The sequence below is a fragment of the Pseudophryne corroboree genome, chromosome 5 (genome assembly GCF_028390025.1).
Source record: "Pseudophryne corroboree isolate aPseCor3 chromosome 5, aPseCor3.hap2, whole genome shotgun sequence".
Taxonomy (NCBI): Eukaryota; Metazoa; Chordata; class Amphibia; order Anura; family Myobatrachidae; genus Pseudophryne; species Pseudophryne corroboree.
Genome location: NC_086448.1, coordinates 351,470,740 through 351,494,058, shown reverse-complemented (window position 1 = coordinate 351,494,058; position 23,319 = coordinate 351,470,740). Strand labels below are relative to the sequence as shown.

At 45.8% G+C, this 23,319-nt stretch overlaps 1 protein-coding gene across 2 annotated transcripts in view; it reads left to right on the top strand.

The window, feature by feature from the left end:
• The first annotated feature begins 337 nt into the window (after nucleotides 1-337).
• Nucleotides 338-23,319, top strand: part of SPMIP7 (sperm microtubule inner protein 7) — a 154,927-nt gene continuing 131,945 nt past the window's right edge. Inside the window, exons 1-2 of one of the 2 annotated variants that reach the window (XM_063922636.1) lie at nucleotides 338-1,044; nucleotides 22,724-22,803. In XM_063922636.1, the coding sequence (XP_063778706.1) occupies nucleotides 630-1,044; nucleotides 22,724-22,803 (495 nt within the window). In that variant the 5' untranslated portion in view covers nucleotides 338-629. The remainder of the gene's footprint in view (nucleotides 1,045-22,723; nucleotides 22,804-23,319) is intronic. The other variant, XM_063922635.1, reaches the window with a different exon arrangement.

The window sequence follows — 23,319 nt, the reverse complement described above, 5'->3', positions numbered from 1 at the left end:
ATAACTAAATCTAGTGAACACAAGAAAAATAACTGTGAGATTGTCAATGTTGATGTAAAGCACATAATACAAGCTCAGCTTCGGTACACGTGCATTAGTGTAAAACCCAGATGATTTTGCAGTGCAAACATACAACTCTATGTAATGTAATGTAATGTGCACACAAATATACGTTCTTCCTGGGGACATTATAGGCATGCAGTAAGCAGCAGCAGAACTCATTAGAAGTACTGTACTGTATCATATAGCTGTTCATAAGCAGCAAGCCCCATCCCCGTGTATTCCCCCGGTCTGCCTCAGGGTGACGTTAGCATAGTGTGTGAGTTCCACGTTCTGTCACTGTTATACGTTTCCTAGCAACCAGGACGCCTTAGCATCTGCTCGCTAGTGCCAGCGACACAGGAGGAACAACACGCGTGTAATTATTAAAGTTAGAAACAAGCAGGAGAGAGTATCCCTGGTAATAATAGTGGCTGACATGTAGAAAACCGTCTATGTCGCATTCCACCTACTCCATTAAGCCCTGGATAATATCTGGCGTCTCTACGGAGTACGAGTCACCCACTGGCTTGTAGTACCAATCACGAGTGGAGCAGAGAACAGGCACAGTTTGCCCACTGTCCCGCACCATGGCTCATTCAACCCAGAGAGATCGCCCGTCAGTGTCGCCTAAAAGTTATTTGCACCCACTGCGGGACGATGTGACCGTGGTGGATCCATGCTCTGGCTTTGTGAGTCCCGGGGCAGATGCGGATATGAGGCCGGGAACAGGGAAATCCATCCCGTGTCTTGTGGATGACAGCGAGGTGAGACCTCAGGAGGCTGACCCTGGCCAGCAGCGCAGGAGTCATCACCTGCACAAACTGAGGTGTGTAACAGCGCCACCTGGTGGAGCTGAAACCCGAAAAGCCCAGTACAGGCCCAAGAATGTGTCATTTAATGGGACCTACGAAGCCGCTGTCCTCAGTGATCTTGTCCATAAGTCTGGCACACTGTGGAATTCCATGGCCAGATCGGATGCAGCACTCAGAGCAACACTGGGAGGTAACTCACATCAATGGCTCCAGAAAATGTTAAGTTAGTACTGGTATTGCATTTGTAATATAGTAGAGGTACTGTATCTTAGAACTAGTGCCTGATTGAAAGAATTATGGGGCAGATGTATTAAGCCTGTAAAAGGCGGGTGTAGTATGGTATGCCGTCGGCTGGGCTCCCGGCGACCAGCATACCTACGCCGGGAGCCCGACCGCCGGCATACCGACAGCGTGGCGAGTGCAAATGAGCCCCTTGCGGGCTCGCTGCGCTCACCACACTGCGGGCACGGTGGCGCGCCACGCTATTTATTCTCCCTCCGGGGGGTCGTGGAGCCCCACAAGGGAGAATACCTGTCGGTATGCCGGCTGTCGGGATTCCGGCGCTGGTATACTGTGCACCGGGATTCCGACAGTCGGCAACCTGAAGACCACCCGTAGAAGGCATAAGGAAGTGATAAACCAGTGATAAGTGCAAGGTGATAAACGCACCAGTCAATCAGCTCCTAACTTAATTTACATATTGGAGCTGATTGGCACGTTTATCAACTGGTTTATCACTTCCTTATGCCTTCTCCAGGTTAATACATCTGCCCCTATAGTCCTTAAAGCTCAGTGGCAAATGCAGGATTTCTAGATGCGGGTTTCCAAATGTAATCCACAGTCTCCCGGGCAGAGCCGGCCATAGGCATAGGCAAACTAGGCAATTGCCTAGGGCATTTGATATGCCTAGGGGCATCAGCAGCTTCTGCTGATTAAAATGATATGCGGCATGCCTATATTCTGTGTGTAGCATTTCATATGCAAATACAGCCTATATAGGCATGCTGCATATCATTTTAATCAACAGAAGCTGCTTGTGTATCCTAGCCACATAGCAATGCAAATAAGACACATTTTCATAAAAAACAATGTGCCCGACGTTAGCATTGAGGGAAGATTTATGAGGACACATCTGTATTCAAGCAGAGACAGAGGTCACAGTGTTAGTGGCAGTGTGAGTGTTGTGTGCATGTGAGTAGGTTGGTTGTGCAGTAGTGTTCGGAATATGTGTAAGGAGCATTATGTGTGTCATGTAAAAATGCATTAATAATGTGCAACATATGTGTAAGGGACACTATGTGTGTCATTATGTGTATAAGGACATTAATTATGTATGGCATATGTGTAACAGGGTACTACTGTATGTGTGTCATTATGTGTATAGAGGCACTAATAATGTGCAGCAAATGTGTAGGGGGCACTATGTGTGTCTTCATGTGTATAAGGGCATTAATAATGTGCAGCATATGTGTAAGGGACATTACGTGTAAAAGGGCATTAATAAAGGTTGTCATAATGTGTAAGGCGCATTATGTTTATAAGGACATTAATAATGTGTCTCTTATGTGTAAGGGGCATTACTGTGCGGCATTATATGTATAAGGTGCTCTACTATGTGGCGTTGCGTATAGAAAGGGCACTACTGTGTCGTCTAATGTGAATAAAGAGCAATATGGTGTGGTGTAATGTGAATAAAGAGCAATTCAGTGTGATGTAATGTGAATAATGGGCTCTACTGTGAGGAGTAACGTTTATAAGGTAAAGTGATACTACTGTGGGATGCAATATGAATTATGGACACTATCACATGATCAAATGTGAATAAAGTTGCAGTACTGTGTGGCGTAATTGGAATTGGGGTTACTATTGTGTGGCCATGCCCCTTGCCAGCAAAAACATACCCCTTTTTGGGCTGTGCGCCAAATGTGCTAACTGTTCCTATTTAAAATATAGGGGGTACAAACACCAAAATAAGGACTGCTATGGGTTAGGGGTGATGGTGCTGGGAAAGAGGTGCAAGGTCAGAGGCGGAACCAGCGGTGGTGCTAGGGGGCACCAGCCAAAATCTTGCCTAGGGCATCATATTGGTTAGGGCCGGCTCTGCTCCCGGGAGTCTGGGGGAGCTGCAGAAGAACCTAGTAGTACCGACCCTGGCAGGGGCGTCTCTAGAGAGGAGAGGACCTGTGTGCAGACTCCGTGTGTGGGCCCCTCCTCCAGGGGTGTATTTAGGAGTCCGAGCGCCCCTGGCAAAGTAAAGGACTGGTGCCCCCCCACATTTGAAATAGGGAAGGCACGTGTGCCAAAAAAGGGGCGTGGCCACTCAATAGTACCCCAATTCAAATTACACCACAGTAGTGTGCCTTACTCACATTACACAGCACAGTAATGTACATTATTCACGTTATGCTACACAGTAGTACCCCTTAAACACATTATGCCACACAGTAGTGCCCATATATATATATATGGGAAGGCGTGCACGCTCCTGGGAAAGTGGGCGTGGCCTCACAATTTTATATAAGGATATCAAACTATAAATATATATAATCACACCCCCTACACATGCGCACTCACACAATTAGCAGCCTTACACACAATACCCACAGTAGTTCTCCTTACACATAATGTCCCCAGTATAGTGTCAGATGCACATAATGTCTCCCAGTATAGTGCCAGTTACACATATGCCCCCACAGTGCCAGATACACATATGCCCCCACCGAGGCAGACACTCGTATGCCCCTACAGTGCCGGACACTCGTCTGCCCCTACAGTGCCACACAGTCGTATGCTCCCACAGTGCCACGCACTCGTATGCACCCACAGTGCCGGACACTCAAATGCCCCCACAGTGCCAGATACAAGTATGCCCGCACAATGTCAGATACACATATGCCCCCACCGAGCCAGACACTCGTATGCCCCTACAGTGCCAGACACATATGCCCCATGTTGATTTTACTATTAAAGGCAGCACTTTTAGGTAGATTCACTTTTAGAGGCGACAGCTATCCCCCCACCCCCATGTAGTTCCTCAACAGCATGGATGCCCATTAATGATCAAAGAATGCAGCAGCAGCAGCCACTGTAATTGGTGCCGGGGTCTAGCACCGCACCACAATACAGGCAAGAAACTCTACATAAACTACACCCCCAGCATCCGCTGCTGCATACTGTGAACATTACTGGGCATCCCTGCTGGTGAGGAACTACACGGGGGTGGGGGGATAGCTGCTGTCTCTAAAAGTGAATCTACCTACTGCCCGCAGGTAGCACCTCTGGACGGCGCCCCCCCCCCCCCCTTGGCTGGCGCCCCTGGCGAGTGCCATCCTGGCCAATAGGAAGATACACCCCTGCCCTCCTCTCCCGTAGCCGTCACGCCGAAGCTAGCGCTCTGAGCGCTGTAGACTCTGGCACAGTGCCAGAGTCTACAGCACATGCGCAGGACTCAGGGGCCCGTATGCACAGCACACGCTGCACCCATTATAGAAACGACAATGTACCCCGGATATTAATATACACTTTGATCTTTTTATACAGTACATTGGATAGTGTATAGAATACAGTATTAATAATGCATTTCTCTGTGGATGTCACCAGCCTTGAACTGCTTGCTCCCTCTCTCTCTCTCGGACTCTGCCTGCCTAATGTTAAAAAGGGGGCTCTGCTTGCTAATGTGTAAAAAGGGGGACTCTGCTGCCGTAATGTATAATAAGGGGGACTCTGCTGCCATTATGTGTAATAAGGGGGCCTCTGCTGCCATTATGTGTAAAATTGTCTTGTATATACAAGATATATTGTGTGTTGCCCTCGAATATTTACTGGAAGTGTTAAGCGGCCCCCCAGCTGAAATAATTGCCCACCACTGGTCTACAGTATAGGCTGTATCAAACATTTAAATAATATAAGTAAGACAAGTGGTCAGGAAAAGGTTACACATACCATAATAAATACACAAACATAATAGAACCACTACTGTACTTGCTAAGCCCACATTTTCCCACTTCATGCTAAGGCTCCCGTTTCTTCTTCCTGGTAACTACTCTCTGGTCTGTTGCACTGATTGATAACTCAGATTCATACATACAGCAAACTTGGGGTTTACTACGCAGCTGTGGGGTTTACTCCGTAGATAATTGTCGGCTAACTACACCATGACACGGGGAAAGGTTGTTCAATTAAATAGCCTTTTTCCTGCTCTTAGAATCAGGGATTACTGTGTGAAAACCCATTGATTCCACTCAATGGGTTTTTCCTTCATGTGGAACCCCCCCCCCCCCCCCCCTTCATTGTGATGACTGCAGCAGCGAGGATAAGTACACCACCGGGGATTCACACGCAGGGTAATCCCCGTTAATTGAATAAATCTGGTGCGACAAATAACTGCAGAGTGTGCCTCTTAATCTTAGTTGATGGTTTATTCTTATGGTAAAAGTTTTGGAACATTTTGCTAAAATACAATAAATTTCATTTAAATGCAATTTTCTTGTTGCAATTTAACTGACAAGCCACTATATTAAAGAAAAACATACAGTATCTGCAAAATAAAGCAGCAGTTGCATTCTGAAAAATGTACTTGGTTCGAGAGTGACGTGAAAACAGTGCTAAAAGGATCACAGTGTTGTGTTTTCATGGAATTACCAAAATAACATATACCACACATTAACAAGTCCTGTGGGCTGATTTACATACCTACTGTATATCATGTGTTTTCTATAAAAAATAGTTTACAACTACATTATGTTGTAATGCTTTAATTTGCACTTATTCTGTGTACATAAATATTTTCATGCAAGTTTCTTGTAGGTTATTGTTTTCTTGTTATGTTTATTTTACACCTATTTTTTCACAAATGTATCAAAGTTAACTCTAAATTGCATCTTATTATTCATATAGTTTGTTGTTGCTGATTTGCAGTAACAATACTTATCATTATGAGTAAAAAACCCATAACTAAAGGGCCCTACAGACTGGGCAACCCTCCGTCGAGCTGCCCGACCGCCGATACAGCAGACGGGCGACCCGGCAGTGGGAGGGGTAGAGGTGACGGGGGAGTGAAGTTTTTTCACCCCCCCCCCGTCATATGGCGCCATAGCAATGCATGCTAATATGGACAATCTCGTCCATATTGGCCTGCATGCATAAGCGACGGGACACCAGCGATGAACGAGCGCAGGACTGTGCATCGTTCATCATTGGTGCCTACACACTGAACGATATGGATGAGTTCTTGATCATTAATGAATGAGAACGTTCATATCGTGCAGTATTATCTGCCAGTGTGTAGGGCCCTTTACTAGCTGGTGTAAAATAGAACTTAATGCTTTACATTTAGTCAACTGGAACTTTATCACACCGTGAAATAGTCTTTAGAGAATGATTTCATTTGATTTTTCCCCCTGTTGTTTAAACTGCTAAAAAATCTAGAGAAATGTACTGATGCGCCATAAAAATTGTGACAGCTGGTGATAATTTCTCCATGCTTATATTATTTGCAGTGAAGTGTAGTAGGTTGGGGAAAATAAGGCTTTGGGTGAGATTCAAATGACATATCACGCCCAATTTCCTTTCTAAAATGATCTCTGTTATCGCGCATAATGTGCCCATAGTAATCAGGTTTAGCTGTGTAAAGGGTTGGGTGCCTCGCTACTCCGGAGGGCAGAAACAGAACGGGTGTGGAACGGGGTGAAAAGAATTGAATGCCGCCCATTATGTCAGGATTTGTTTCCTATAATTTGTTGCTATGTTTTTTTTTTTAAAATATATAAACAGATATACTGTACTCTTATATATTACATATTTAATGTCAATGGTGATTAATAAATATAAAATAATTAGGGCTGCCATGAGCAATTGTGGGGCCCGAGACTGATAAAATAGTCAGGCTCCCCTGGGGGTGGACTTGTGGATAATGTGGGTGGAGCTACAGTGGAGGTCGGGCAACTATTGGTGAGTAAAACAGTTTCAAAATAAAATTGTCAAAGTTTGGGCTCTGGGAATAGGTTTTATTATAACATGTCACTCTATCATATAAATTATATGATACCCTAGCCCTGCCATCTCAGTATAACGCATAAATACCCTAATGGCAGCTCCACCTCACTCACACACACACGCTCACACAGGGCCGGTTCTAGACCTTGTGGCGCCCTGGGCAAAAGTTTCCTTTGACCCCCCCTTCCCACAAACAGGGAAAAAAGGGTTCATAAAAAAAAAATAGGGGCTTGGCTTCCTAAGGAAGGGGCGTGGTCAGTTATGCCCCCTGTAGTTGTGCCCCCAGTAGATTTACCACCTGTAGTTTTGCCCCCTGTAGCTGTGCCCTCAGTAGTTGTGCCCCTGTAGTTTTGCCCCCTGTTGCTGTGCCCTCAGTAGTTGTGCCCCTAGTAGTGGCGCTTTAAAAAAAAAACTCACCAGCCCCGCTCCTGCTTCCCGTCCGCTGCTGCTGCTGTCCTCTGTCTCCAGCCGCTGCTCCTTGGATCTATGGGAGAGACGTCATGATGTCTCTCACGTAGCGCCGCACACTGCACAGACACTAGAGGTCAATTATGACCTCTAGCATGTGCTCCCACAATGCCGTGTGGTGCGCGATGACGTCAGGCACACGGCACCGGCAGTAGCGGGTGGCTCTTGCCACGGCGGCGGCGCCCTTGGGACAGCGGCGCCCTCGGGCAAAAAGCCTGCTTGCCCGTGGCAAGAGCCGCTCCTGCACACACACACACATACATATTCTCCAGCCACCACCCTCTCACACACATATGCCCAGCACTGCCCCAGCCACCTCCCTCTCAAACATATTCCCTGGCCCTGCCCCACCCCCATCATTTTTATCAGCCAGTGTTTTCCAATGTGCTACTTGGGCTGCCATGATCCTGTAGACATACTGTGTAATGTTGCCTTCTCTCTGACTTATGTTAACTGTGATGCCTCCTTATGTTCCTATGTATTTGTTTGTCCAAATTGTCATTTTGTTGAGGACACTTTTATACAGATATCCTTGTTCACAGTTGTAGAGATGGCTGGGCCTCCTCTCTGTCCGGGACTGGTACTGCAGTCCGGCCATTACTCCTCTGATGGAGGCCCTGAAAACAGTGTATGCCAAACTACAAATGTTTAAAGAAAACAATTGTAAGCTCAAATTTGAATTCAAGCCTTTAGGGCAGTGTTTCCTAAATTGGGTGCCATGGCACACTAGGGGTGCCTCAGGGCACTTGCTGAGGTGCCCTTAGTTGGTGGTCCAGGACCAATTAAAATTATGTATAATCAATGTGATAGACAAATCCAGTGCTGGTAGCTGTCAATCATAATATATGTTGATAAACAGAAGTGAATCCTGTCTCTCACAACATAACTAACCTCAGGATTATATATAAACACAGTTTGCGTAATTTAATTTGGCCTAGGGGTGCCGTGAAAACATTTCTGATATTCTAGGATTCTGTGATTAAAAAAGTTTGGGAATCACTGCTTTAGGGTAATGTTTAGGACTAATGTTTCTAGATTATGGTCCAAATTCAATTAGCTGTGAAAATGTGTTTTTGCTGTAAAAAAAAAAACAGCAAATTTACTGCAATCACAAAAATGCCTATTCAGTTGTCCGCAAAAACGTAAGTTTACCTAAAATTTCAATTCACCAACTCTGAGCAGGTGATAAACTTTGGGAAAATCCCTATTTTAACTTACAAAGTTCGGGATTTGGTTCTGAACCCCCGGGACACCCACCTTAATGATTCATTCGGCAATTAGAAGTTTTGGATTATTTTTATTTGGTCAATAATTACATGGGTTTTTTTGGGTTGAAACATGATGGAAATTGGGGTACAAGGTATGAGACTGGTATATTGTGAGTGGGACAAGTGTTTTTAGGTGGGCGTAATCGGTGTGTTTCCACTTTTTAAAACAAAAATCCCCTAAAATAACCCAAATTTATACTTATACCCATTTTTATGCAGCAGTTTACAGGATCCCAAACAGAATGGATTTACTGGAGGGAGATTATGGCAAGCAAATCTTATTAACTTTTTGGACTAGGTGACTAAAGTAATAGCTAAGGGAGGGTGTTCTAAATACAGCTTACCTACAGTAGACATTAGTAAAGCTTTCAACACTGTCCCACTTCACATACTTTGAAATCAACTTCAAAGCATGGGATTGGATACTAAGACGGTTGAATGGATAAGACCTTGGTTGCTGAATAGAAAACCGAGTTGTAGTAAATGGAGTGTATTCACAGGAGGTATATGTTACCAGTGGAGTACTCTAGGGATCTGTACCTGGACCAGTGCTTTTTAGTATCTGTATTGGTAACATTGCAAATGGTATTGAAGGAAAAGTATGACTTTCTGCAGATGACACAAAGTTACAGTATGCATCAGGGTAGACACACCAGGAGGGGTAAAACAAATGATTGATGATCTACAGTGTAGATACTAGAAAAATGGTCAAAAGAGTGGCAGTCACAGTTTAATGCCAAGAAATGCAAAATCATGCGCTTGGGTCTCAAAAATCCAAATTCATATTAATGGCACCATGTTGGAAACTACTGAGGAGGAAAGGGATCTAGGACTCACTATTTCTGGTGACTTAAAGGCAGGTAAGCAATGTAACAAAGCAATGAGGAAGGCTAGTCAGATGCTTGGCTGCATTGGGAGAGGAATAAGCAGCATAAAGAAAGAAGTAATAATGCCACTGTATAGGTCATTTGTTTGGCTTCATCTAGAATACTGTGTTCAATTCTGGAGGCCATATCTTCAGGAGGATATTAATACATTAGCGACTGTACAAAGAAGGGCAACAAACACGGTGCATGGCCTACATCACAAAACTTACATGGAAAGACTAAGATGTTAACATGTATAGTTTGGAGCAGAGAAGGGAAAGGAACTTTAAAATATATCAAGGGTTTTAACAAGGTACAGGAGGGAGACAAGTTTTAAAGGAAGAGAAGTAATAGAACACGAGGACATGCACTGAAATTTGAGGGAAGTAGGTTCAGGGGAATTTTTGAGGTGGTAGAGGCTAAGACAGTAGAGCAATTTAAACATGCATGGGATAGACATAAGGATATCTTTACAAAGAAATAAGGATCAAATAGGGTTTGAGGTAAAAATATGGTTAGGGGTTAGACTAGATGGGCCAAGTGGTTCTTATCTATCAGTTATACATATGATGTGAAAATTCTTATAGCTTGCATAGACACATTGGCGTTTCTATAATGGGTGCAATGGGTGCGGTGCACACGGGCCCCTGGGTCCAGGGGGGCCCACACCGCACCTATTTTAATACCTACCTTTTCCGGAGTCCAGTGTCAGGCGATGCGGCTGCGGTGGAAATCACTGCCAAAATGCAAATTGTAAAGCGCAACGGAATTTGCTGCGCTATATAAGAAACTGTTAATAAATAATAAATAATGGCCGCTGCGCATGTGCAGTAGTCAAATTGGTCTCTGAATCATGGCGGGCGCCATGTTTCCATAGACCTGCGCATGCGCCGTAGACTCCGGCACAATGCCAGAGTCTACAGTGCTGTACAGAGGAGGGGGCCCACCCGGAGGTGAACATGGGCCCCCTCCTCTGTTGAAATGCCCCTGCATAGACACATCCAATGCATAAGGAGCCCGCTCAACTGGGAGCGCTATAGAACTGGACTTAAGTTTGTCTTGCACACATTTTATTTATCGAGTGTGTGGTAGTGACGTGGCAACAATGTACGCATGTATAGTTGGAATCAGGGGAGGTCATTTAGGAAAAAAAATATTTTATTCAAGTGTAGCAACACAGTGTGTAAGGGGGCACCAGTCAGTGTTGTGGGATGCAGTGAGAGTCAGAGACATGCAGATGATAGGCAAATGGTATTAGTTCCCTCAGTGCACTGCACCTCACATCACTGAAAGGAGCACCCTTCCCCCCATCCTTCCCCCCATATAGGTGCGTGCCTCTGAACACTGTGTTGCTGCACTTCAATAATTTAAACATTTTCCTAACTAACAAGGGGTGCCCCATTATTATGTGCCACATTATCCATGTGTGACTCTGACCCCCACATTACCTTTACTGTAGCATGACAATAGAGACGATTTAATGCGTCAATGATTTTGTTCTCTAATTATCCAATTAACATGACAGTGAGATAGTTTCAAGGAACATTTCAGTGAAAATCCCATAAAAGACGGTTCCATAGTTCGCGAATTTATCGTGTACATACATACAAATGAACAGTTTTATTAATATGAAAAGGTATGCTCTTACACTGCCAGTGACCTGCTCAATTCCCTTCATGAACCCTGTAACACCTTCTCTTCATTTGATCTCACAAATGAATATGAAGTATCTACACTCTTCTCATCTTCCTACTCTACTATACCCTCACAAATAAAGCAGTGCTTCTGTGCTAATCCCAACCTTAACTAAAATCTGTAATCTCTCTCTATTTACTGGTATCTTTCCATCCCTGTTTGAACATGCATTGATTATTCCCATTCTGAAAAAACTAAATTCTGACCCTAAAGGCGGGTACTCACGGAGCGATCGTTGCTTAAAATCTAAGCAATCTGACTAGATTGCTTAGATTTTAAGCAGTGACCAATCCGTGTGTACCCCCACAGCGATAGCGATGCGCGGCCCCGTGCTTCGCTATCACTGGTGCTAGATTGGCCTGCATGCAAGCTCAATCTAGCAGGTCGCTCATTTCACCCGCTGGGTGAAATGAGCGGCCCCCCGCACGCTCAGCACACATTGCGCTGTGCTGAGCGGGGGAGAGATTTGTGCTGAGCGATTCGCTCAGCACACATTTCTCCCCAAATCGGGCCGTGAATACGTCCCTTAAGTCTCTCTCAAATTACTGTCCCATTTCTCAGCTCCCATGCCCCTGCAAGCTACTTGAGAGACTTGCCTACACTGGCCTCACACACTTTCTTAACTCACACAATTTATTGGACCCACTTCAGTCAGGCTTTCACAGAGACAGCACTAACTGAGGTAGTGAATGATCTGGTCACTATTCAAATCTACCTATCCTCCCCAGATTTGTCACCATCTGTATTGGGCCGTGTCACATAATGCCTTTCTGTCATTTACCTTTGATGTCATATCGCCACCTCAAACGTATTATTTCCAAAACAGAATTAATTATGGGGGGTATTCAGCATCAGACGGAATTGAGGTGCAATCGCATCTCCCCATCTGCCCCTGCAGTGCGCATATGCAGGACCTGCTCTGCGCTTGCTTAGGTGGGGAGATGCGATTGTATCTCAGTTATGTGAATGCCTCTGCCTGATTGACAGGCAGAGGCATTCGCAGGGCGGTGATGCGGCACTGTAGGAGCGGTGACGCGGCTTCGGACGTTCATGGCTAAAAAATTGGGGCAGCTTCAGGAAGGCCATGTGACGTCACATGCAATCGCTGTAACCGAGAAAATGCCGGTGCTGTGCCTGCCTTCGCAGCCTGGCTTGTGGAGGCACGGTGGTTTCCACAAAGCAGCGATACCATCGCAATTACATTTCAATCATAACGCTGCCGGGTATTTGCATGCTGGGTGGCCTTGCCCTGTGCTGGGCCGCCCCCAGCATGCTATCGCAGCCGGTTGCAGTTTTGCTAAAATAACAAAACTGCAACTAAAGCTGAATGAGGTCCTATATTTCCACTGGCCAAAAATAGCTACCAACCTGATGTAACTCAACAATCAACTCTACCCCACAAGCTCACTGCCTGGGTGTCATTGTTGACTCTGAACTGTCCTTTCACCACATTCAATCTATCTCAAAATCTGTAAAAAAAAAAATCCCTGTTTATTGTGTGTGGATCCACTCTGTCAGTGCCTCCATTGGTTACCGGTATTCTACCGTATTCAATATAATATACTTTTACATATGCACAAGGCTCCAAACCAAACTGTACCAATATACATTGCTTCGCTCATCTGAAAATATCTCCCAACCTGACCTCTCCACTCTGCACAAGATCTGTATGTTTCATCCACACACATTTTTTGCTCCCACTCAAAATTTAAGGACTTTTTCCAAGCTGCACCCACTGTGTGGAATGCCCTCCCACTTACAATAAGACTCACCTCTAGGGGTATATTCAATAACTGTCGGAAGCTGCCGTCTAGTCGGAATGCTGTCGGAATGCACGCTGATCGGCGGCTTCAGCCGCGATCAGCGTGCATTGTCGGAAGCGGGGCCAAACCCGACAGGTTTTAGCCCCATTTCTGACAATCTCAATCCGACTTTAAAAAAAGTCGGATTGAGATGAGGGATCTGAGAGCAGGAAACGGGGGAGCAGCGCTGCAGCGGGGAGAGCAGGAACCCAGCGGCAGCATCCACCTGGCTCCAGCAAACGAGGTCCTGCTTGCTGGAGCCGGGTGGACGCTGCCGTGAGCCTCCGCTGATGCAGCCGCTGCTCGCCCCGTCTCCTCCACTCCATCTCCCCTCCTCCGTTGCTTTCCTGCTGCTGTCCCCACCGCCGCAGACACGGCAGCCGCTGACAGCTCTCCCCCCCTTCCCTTTCCCGGCGCCGCTGACAGCTCCCACCGCCGCTGCTGTTAGCGCAGTCGGCAGCCGCTGACAGCAGCGGCCGGACAAGACACCGGGAGCGGCCAAATCCGACAGTCGGATTTGGCCGCTCTTTGAATAGGGGTTGTCGGGTCCATTCCGACAACTGCATGTCGGAATGGACCCGACTCTTATTGAATATATCCCCTAGTCTCCAAACCTTCAATCATTCCCTGAAAACGCACCTCTTCTGACAAGATTATCAAATTCCGGACCCACCCACGTAACCTTCATCCTGACCAGTGACCAGCCCGACGGTCATCATGCCGACCAACAGGGACTATTCCCACTCTTGGGTGTCCACGACACCAATAGAGTGGGAGTAGAACCTGTGGCGAGCACCTTCCCCTCCGGCCATCTAAAAGCCGGATCCTTCCGTCGGTGTGGTGACCGGCGGTCTCCAAACTGCTGGTCACACAAACCCAACCCTTCTTCAATGTCTCCTATCTAATTACATCCCCTATGTAATTATTACATCCCCTATGTAAAGTCCACATATAACCTCAAATATTTTTTCTTTCTTCACTTTCACATCCTCCTGACCAGGGGTTAAAGTGAGCCGGAACGGGGCGGAACTGCTTTCGCCAGTTCCACTTGGAGACGGAACGCAGTTCCGCCTCCTCCGGCTCACGTCACCCGATGTGTGCCAACACCGCAGGGAGATGCTGGGCGCCCGCTGAGATTGTGTTACCAGCAGCGTCTGGCTCTCCCTGCACAGCGGAAGCCGGCGGCAGAGCTCACTACTGAGCTCCGGCTTCCGGCTCTGTCAGTGCGCAATATGGGAGAGACGTCATGATGTCTCTCTCATAGTACTGGGGAGCCGGACGCCAGGAGGATCACAGTGGTCGGACGCGTGAGCGGGGCTTGGTAAGTATGGTGTTTTTTTTTGTTTTTTTACTTGTGTGACTGTATTAGCAAGCTACAGGGGGCTAACCACTGGGGGCAAGCTACAGGGGGCTAACCACTGGGGGCAAGCCACAGGGGGCTAATCACTGGGGGCAAACTACAAGTGGGCAAGATACAAGGGGGGAAGATACTGGGGCAAACTACAAGGGAGCTATCTACAAGGGGACAAGCTACTGGTGGCAAACTACAAGGGGCAAGATACTGGGGGCAAACTACAAGGGGGCAAACTACTGGGGACAAAATACAGGGGGGCATTACTACTGGGGGCATAACTACAGGGGGCATTAATACTGGGGGCAAACTACTGGGGGCATAACTACAGGGGGGCTAAACTACAAGGGAGCAAACTACAGGGGGGCATTACTACTGGGGGCTGAACTACAAGGGACAATCTAAACTGCTTGAGGCATTAGTACTTGGGGCAAACTACATGGGGATAAACTACAGGGGCTAACAAGCTACTGGGGGCATTACTACTTGGGGCAAACTACATGGAGCTAAGCTACAGGCGCTAAGTACTGGGGCAAACTACAGGGGCACATTACTACTGGGGGCATAACTACAGGGGCGCATTACTACTGGGGGCATAACTACAGGGGCATTACTACTGGGGGCTAAACTACAGAGGGACTAAACTTCAAGGGGGCAAATTACAGGGGGGCAATACTACTGGGGGCATAACTACAGGGGCTAAACTACTGGGGGCATTACTACAGGCGACATTACTACTGAGGGCAATACTACATAGGGACATTGCCATTAAGGGCATTACTAATGGGGGCACTACTAATGAGGGCATTGTAAAGGGGGCACTTCATAAGGGGCATCACTCCTGGGGACATAAGGGGCACTACTACTGGGGGCATTGCATAAGGGGCACCACTACTATGGGCTCTATATAAGGGGCACTACCACTTTGGGCACTACCAGTACAGTGGACATTTCATAAGGAGCACTACTACTGTGGGCATTGTAAAAGGGCCGCCACTGGTGTTAGCATTGTGTATTATGGGGTGCTACTACTGTGGGCATTATTACTATTGTGTGACCATGCCCCTTTATTTTTGAGACCACGCCCCTTATTGCAATACCTTTATTGCATGGGCACCGGGGGGAGTTCCACCACCTCTCTAGGACCACTTTAAGCACTGCTCCTGGCCCTTGGCCAGCATTGCCGAGTAACCATATCATACAGCCCATTAAGAATATTTGAAATTTGTCAGGTCCATTATGCAATAGGTAGCACCTATCCTTGTGTAGCAATGCCTGTTTCCCTGTAGCTTGTAAGCTTGCGAGCAGGGCCTTCCTACCTCTATGTCAGTCTATTATTACCCATTTTTGTTCTGTTACTGGTGTTACAATTGTAAAGTGCAACAGTATATGCTGTACTATGTAAGAAACTGGTAATAAATAAGATAGATAGATAGATAGATAGATAGATAGATAGATAGATAGATAGATAGATAGATAGATAGATAGATAGATAGATAGATAGATAGTAATTCAGAGTGGATCGCAGCAGCAAATTTGTTAGCAGTTGGGCAAAACCATGGTGGTCATTCCGAGTTGTTCGCTAGCTGTTTTCGGTCGCTGCACAACGATTATGCAAAAAAGCTGCACTTCTGCGCATGCGTATGCGGCACAATGCGCATGCGTGACGTACTTTCACAACAGCTGATGGTTTTTTACACAAGGTCTAGCGAAGCTTTTCAGTCGCACTGCTGGCCGCAGAGTGATTGACATGAAGTGGGCATTTCTGAGTGTCAACTGACCTTTTTCAGGGAGTGTTGGAAAAAATGCAGGCGTGGCTGGGCGAACACAGGGCGTGTTCGTGACTTTAAAACAGGAACTGAATAGTCTGAAGTGATGGCAAGCGCTGAGTAGGTCTGGAGCTGCTCTGAAACTGCACAATTTTTTTTTGTAGCCGCTCTGCGATCCTTTCGTTTGCACTTCTGCTAAGCTAAGATACACTCCCAGAGGGCGGCGGCTTAGCGTTTGCACGGCTGCTACAAACTGCTAGCGAGCGAACAACTCGGAATGACCACCCATGTGCACTGCAGGTGTGGCAGATATAACATTTGCAGAGAGAGTTAAGGGGGGTACTCACGGAGCGATATTCTAAGCAATCTGACTAGATTGCTTAGAATTTGAGCATTATCGCTCCGTGTGTACCCCCTACAGCGTTAGCGATGCGCAGCCCCGCGCATCGCTATCGCTGGTGCTAGATTGGCCTGCGTGCAGGCCAATCTAGCGGGTCGCTCACTTCACCCGCTGGGTGAAATGGGCGCCCCCCCCCCCCGTCTTCCCCCGCACGCTCAGCACAGATCGCGCTGTGCTGAGCGGCGGAAGAGATGTGTGCTGAGCGATTCGCTCAGCACACATCTCTCCCGCATCGGCCCGTCTATATGGGCCTTTAGATTTGGGTGGGTTATTTTGTTTCTGTGCAGGGTAAATACTGGCTGCTTTATTTTTACACTGCAATTTAGATTTCAGTTTGAACACACCCCACCCAAATCTAACTCTCTCTGCACATGTTATATCTGCCTCCCCTGCAGTGCACATAGGGGGTCATTCCGTCCTGATCGCTTGCTGCAGTTTGTCGCAGTGCAGCGATCAGGTCGGAACTGCGCATTCGCTGGCGCCACAGTGCGCCGGCTCATGGCAGTCGTCATTGCCTAGCGGTCGCCTCTGAGACAGAGGCTGTTGCTGGGCGGGAGGGGGCTGGACGGCGGCGTTAAACCGCTGTTTAAGGGGAGCAGTCTGGCCAACGCAGGTGTGGCCGGACCGTAGGGGGGGGCGGGCCGCGGGGGCTGTGTGATGTCACACGCAGCCGCTGCGGCCAGCGACAGCGACGAACAACTCCCGGCCAGCCACAGGAGCTGCGCTGGACGGGAGTTACTCCAGAAATACAAAAGCATCGCCGCTGTGCGATGCTTTTCTATTTGTGCGGGGGGGGGGGGGGGAACTGACATGCGGGGCGGACTAGCCCTATGCTGGGCGTCTCTCCGCATGTCAGGGAAGATGATCGTAGCTGTGCTAAATTTAGCACAGCTACGATCAACTCGGGATGAACCCCATGGTTTTGGCCAACTGCTAACAAATTTGCTGCTGCGATCAACCCCAATACAGTAGATAGATAGATAGATAGATAGATAGATAGATAGATAGATAGATAGAAATTCACATACCAGAAAATCACAAAAAACATTAAAATCAGCAAACATAAGTAACCTCTAGGATCTAAATGTTCCAATTAAAATGCACCCATTATCCAAATTAAGCACCTTGTGTGTCTGAAATAAATTTTGCCAGCTGTATGAATCCATGTGGTAAACCCCACAGTATTAAAAAAAATCAACAATATGTAGTTATGAGCCTCCGTGAGGTGACACTATTATTCTGGAGGAATAGTTCTTTTTGACGAAGTAATTGAATGCACAATGTAGACAGCCAATGATTTTACACTTAAATTGATCACTGTGTAACAAGTTATTATTAAAACTGTCAGTTCAGACACTTGCAAGCAACTACTAGCTGAGTATAGAGCAGGCTGTTAAATAGTTATAAACAGCGGAGCTCATTCCATGAGATGAGGATGACAAGCCTGCAGTTCACTCTATACGTGCTCCAGCACTCAGCAATGGTTAGTGGCAATTCACAAGTGTAACAATAATTTGGCAGCAGTTCCACGTCCAGAGGCTGGTGTGCTTACAGTTCTCTCTAGCTGGATTTACACTAAGCCGTGAGTGGCATCAGTCCACAAGTATAATGATAAAGCGGCCACTAATCCATGTCCAGAAACTGTGTGTCTGGAACGATGATGACCAGTGAGATACCGACTGAAGTATACTAAGGTGCACTCCCAGAAGATCACTGCTAACACGTTTCATCACAACAGTCATGTGACTTTATCAAAGGGTGAGGAATAAGAGTGATGTCCTCACTACACAGGACTCTACTGGAACTACATGTTACCACCCTATTAAAAGAAACCACTTGGTAGAGTGAAGCCACTGCACCCCTGGGACTGTTTTAAAAATATCACCATTTCATCAGAGTCGAAGAAGAATTGTCAATGTCAACATGCTGCATGTTGACTTTACAATAATGTTGACATTCTAATGTCAACATTACGAATGTCGACAAAACAAACCCAAGCGCACTGATTCTACCTCTGAATTAGCCATTGGGCCACAAGTATGATGTACTCTTAGCGTATGGCGTTACCAGGTTGAGTATCCCTTATCCAAATATTCCGAAATACGGAATATTCCGAAATACGGAATTTTTTGAGTGAGAGTGTGATAGTGAAACCTTTTGTTTTCTGATGGCTCATTGGCCCTCATTCTGAGTTGATCGTTAGCTGCTTTCATTCGCAGCGCAGCGATCAGGCTAAAAATCGGCAGTTCTGCGCATGCGTATGTGGCTCAATGCGCACGCGCGACGTACTTTCACAAAAGCCGATGCAGTTTTACACAAGCTCTAGCGACGCTTTTGCCGCAGAGTGATTGACAGAAAGTGAGTGTTTCTGGGTGGTAACTGACCGTTTTCGGGGAGTGTGTGAAAAAACGCAGGCGTGCCAGATAAAAAGCAGGAGTGGCTGGAAAAACGTAGGCATGGCTGGGTGAACGCAGGGCGTGTTTGTGACGTCAAAACAGGAACTAAATAGTCTGAAGTGATCGCAAGCTAGGAGTAGGTCTCTAGCTACTCTGAAACTGCACAATCTTTTCTTGTAGCAGCGCTGAGAACCTTTCGTTCGCACTTCTGCTAAGATACACTCCCAGAGGGTGGCGGCTTAGCGTTTGCACGGCTGCTAAAACTCGGAATGAGGGCCATTGTACACAAACTTTGTCTAATTCACAAAGTTATTAAAAATATTGTATTAAATAACCTTCAGGCTGTGTATAAGGTGTGTATGAAACATAAATGAATTGTGTGAATGTACACACACTTTGTTTAATGAACAAAATTATTAAAAATATTGTTTAAAGTTATCTTCAGGCTGTGTGTATGGGTGTGGTTCATCAAATCGACAGTATCTAGGTCGACAATGTTTAGGTCGACCACTATAGGTCGACAGTCACTAGGTCAACATGGATGGAAGGTCGACAGGGTTTCTAGGTCGACATGTGCTAGGTCGACAGGTCTAAAGGTCGACATGAGGATTTTTTTTTTGGTGTCGTTTTCTTCGTAGAGTGACCGAGATCCCAAATTAGTGCACCGCGTCCCCTCGCATGGCTCGCTTCGCTCGCCATGCTTCGGGCATGGTGCCTTCGCTCCGCTACCGCTTCGCTCGGCACAGATTACCGTTCCATTCGTAGTCCACGTGGATCGTTAAGTATGAAAAAATTTAAAAAAAGAAAAAAATTTGAAAAAATTCATGTCGACCTTTAGACCTGTCGACCTAGCACATGTCGACCTAGAAACCCTGTCAACCTTCCATCCATGTCGACCTAGTGACTGTCGACCTATAGTGGTCGACCTAAACATTGTCGACCTAGATACGGTCGATCTTCAGACCGGATCCCGTGTGTATAAGGTGTATATGAAACATAAGTGCATTCTGTGCTTAGACTTAGATCCCATCGCCATGATATCTCATTATGGTATGCAATTGTTCCAAAATACGGGAAAATCCGATATCCAAATTACTTCTGGTCCCAAGCATTTTGGATATGGGATACTCAACCTGTACAGGCAAACTGTAAGTTATGTGTATGTGCAGTGCCCGAATGTTTTGTAACCTGCTATATTACATGGTGCAAATGGAACTGAATTTAACTAAAATTAAGACTTATGGTGGTCATTCCGAGTTGATCACAGCCAGCAACTTTTTGCTGCTGGTGCGATCGACTAATCCCAACCTATGGGGGAGTGTATTTTAGCTTAGCAGGGCTGCGAACGCTTGTGCAGCCCTGCTATGCTAAAAAAGTTTTGTGTAAAAGTAGACCAGACCTGGACATACTTACCCTGTGCGATGATCTCAGCGATGATGGGGCCGGCTTTGACGTCAGACATCCGCCCTCCGTTCTCCTGGACATGCCTGCATTTTCCTTACCACTCCCAGAAAACTACCGCCAACAGACATGTGACGCCCTGGAACACCTTCCTTCTGTCAGTCTTCTTGTGGGCGCCGCTGCGACCGCTTGCTTCGTATCCAATGTCGTAGCCGCCGGGCAATACCGGGTGTGCGCAATGCGCACGCCGTGCATGCGCATTCCAGACTCATTCGCACTGCAGCGAAGAACCGCTGCGTACGAACGGGTCAGAATGACCCCCTAAATGTCTACTTTTCCCTGTCTCCTACAAATATGCACAAAACCTTTAAAAATATAGTAGGTTATTTTTTATTTATTTTCTTTCTTTTCTTTTTTTTTGGGGGGGGAGGGGAGGTCTATATAACTAGGTAAGTACTGTATATAGACCATCACCCTGAGGAAGACCTGTCCTAAGGAGTCAAAATGCGTTGGTGGAGAGTGTGTTTGGGACACCTAGACCTGTACCTGTGGCATCCAGCAGAGTGGTGAGAATAGATGGGCCCTTTTTGTTCTTCATCTACCCAGCTGTGATTTTGTTTTACATTAACCCAGGCCAGGCCTTTACAATTTGGTGCCCTTGGTGTATTTTTATGTTTTTTCTTGATGCTCTTTTATTCTTGTACCCAATAAATACCATTTTTATCATAACACGGTTGTTATATTGGGAGCCACACTTTCTATGCGGGGAGGAAAATAAACCGCTACGGGAATTGACAACATTTGTTTCAAGTAAGCTCATGTGTAAGCGTAATCATCATCTTTTCAGCCTATAAGGGACTTACCATGTGTACCTGTGGCATCCAGCAGAGTGGTGAGAATAGATGGGCCCTTTTTGTTCTTCATCTACCCAGCTGTGATTTTGTTTTACATTAACCCAGGCCAGGCCTTTACAATTTGGTGCCCTTGGTGTATTTTTATGTTTTTTCTTGATGCTCTTTTATTCTTGTACCCAATAAATACCGTTTTTATCATAACACGGTTGTTATATTGGGAGCCACACTTTCTATGCGGGGAGGAAAATAAACCGCTACGGGAATTGACAACATTTGTTTCATGTAAGCTCATGTGTAAGCGTAATCATCATCTTTTCAGCCTATAAGGGACTTACCATGTGTAAAGACTGAAAGATACGGCTATATAAGCCTGAGAGTGAGCATTGATAGAAATATACTCTATGTAAACACCCCGGGTGGTCCTGTTACACACACTGTGTGCACATGGAATGGTAATCAGGTACTACCTACATCCCATTTTTCAAATCTCATTTTTTCATAATATTCCACAAAGCATTACTACACATTGGCATTTTTATTTGTTTTCCCACTCATCAATGTTGACCTGTGGGAACATCTTGGACCGTGTAGGGACGAAAAGAAACCGCTACATGACCATACAGTACCTGATTCAAGTAAGCATACGTGTAAGCGGGCTATTCCCCTGATCCTTTAAGCATGAAAAATTGAGAAGCCACCAGGTTTTAAATATATGAAGTTAAAGATACTTTTATAAGCATGGAATTTGTTGCCTGATGTAACCTTATGAGTGAGCATCAACCTTCTTTGATCGTCGCACGCCGTTGGTGGTCCCGTAAATATTGACTTTGTGTTCACAAAGTAAAAGGTTGCGGCTGGTTTAATCTCCATCCCCCATTATTCCTTAGACTTTGAAAAGCATACTACACATTGGATTTTTTGTTTTTTCTTTATTCATATATGGCAGGCATTCCCAACCACGGTCCTCAAGGCACACCAACAGTGCAGGTTTTAGTGATATCCAGGCTTCAGCACAGGTGACTTAATTAGGGCCTCAGTTATTTTGATTTAACCATCAGTGCTGCAGCCTGGATATCACTAAAACCTGCACTGTTAGTGTGCCTTGAGGACCGTGGTTGGGAATGCCTGATATATGGTTATCCATTTGGGAGAGACTGCACAGCTGTATGTCATAAAGAAATATGGAACTGAGACCGTGAACAACTTATAAGGACAGCCCATATTATAAGTATCTATCACCCTCCTTTTGTTTTGCGCATGAAAATACCATTTTTTTGTAGTATATTCTTTGTTGTTTCCAGTTCCGATAACACTGGAAGGTATTCCTCTTTGCTGCCTTCGTTATTCAGCGCAGGTGTAATCTAGTTCTTTTTCCATATTCAGGCAAGTACTGTATGTTTATTTATGTAAGAGGCCAAAATTTGTGGCTCAACCAGTTCTCCACTCAATGCCACCCAATCGTCTTTATTATCAAGGCTCTTGTGATCCCTCCTAACAATTCAATTTTAATAGTTTTCACCTTGCTCTACTAGTTGTTGACCTACAGTATGCATTTATTAATGAACAGCAGAAGATATACATACGTATCATTACTTATTTTAACAGGTTGGACAAGCAAAATAAAAGCAGTTCCTCAAGTAACTCGTGGACCTGGTACATCATTAACACAGACGTTTGTGCTGCAGGTAGATCCATCTTTAACGGTTGTCTCTAGGGTCTATAATATATTAAGTTGAAAAGAAAGAATTGTTAATGATGACATACTGTAATGTGATTGCTGTTTTTTTAGTTGCAAAAATATATCAGAAGGTAACAACTCTTAATACCAAAATGATTTAGGCTGAAAGTTTTAACTTTTACTAATGTTTGAGTATATTTGCCCATTGTGGTTTGTGCAAGTGGTCGTTACTGTTGAAAATTATTTGTGTGCTGGTGAGGATATTGCAGAATAATACAGGCACACACCTGCAGATGACTCAAACTATGAAACAGCCAAGTTACTTAACCAGTGCTGTTGGTTTAATGATACATATTAAGGAAACACTGTGGGTTGCAGGTAATCTTAGGTACAGTATCTCTGGAGTTAAGTGGAAGACATGTCCTGCACTGTGATGCTCTAATATAGTCTCACCAGGAACTAACAAGATGGCCTCTGCACATGCTCAGTAGAGATATCGTTGGTCATCCTGGAATATTGTATG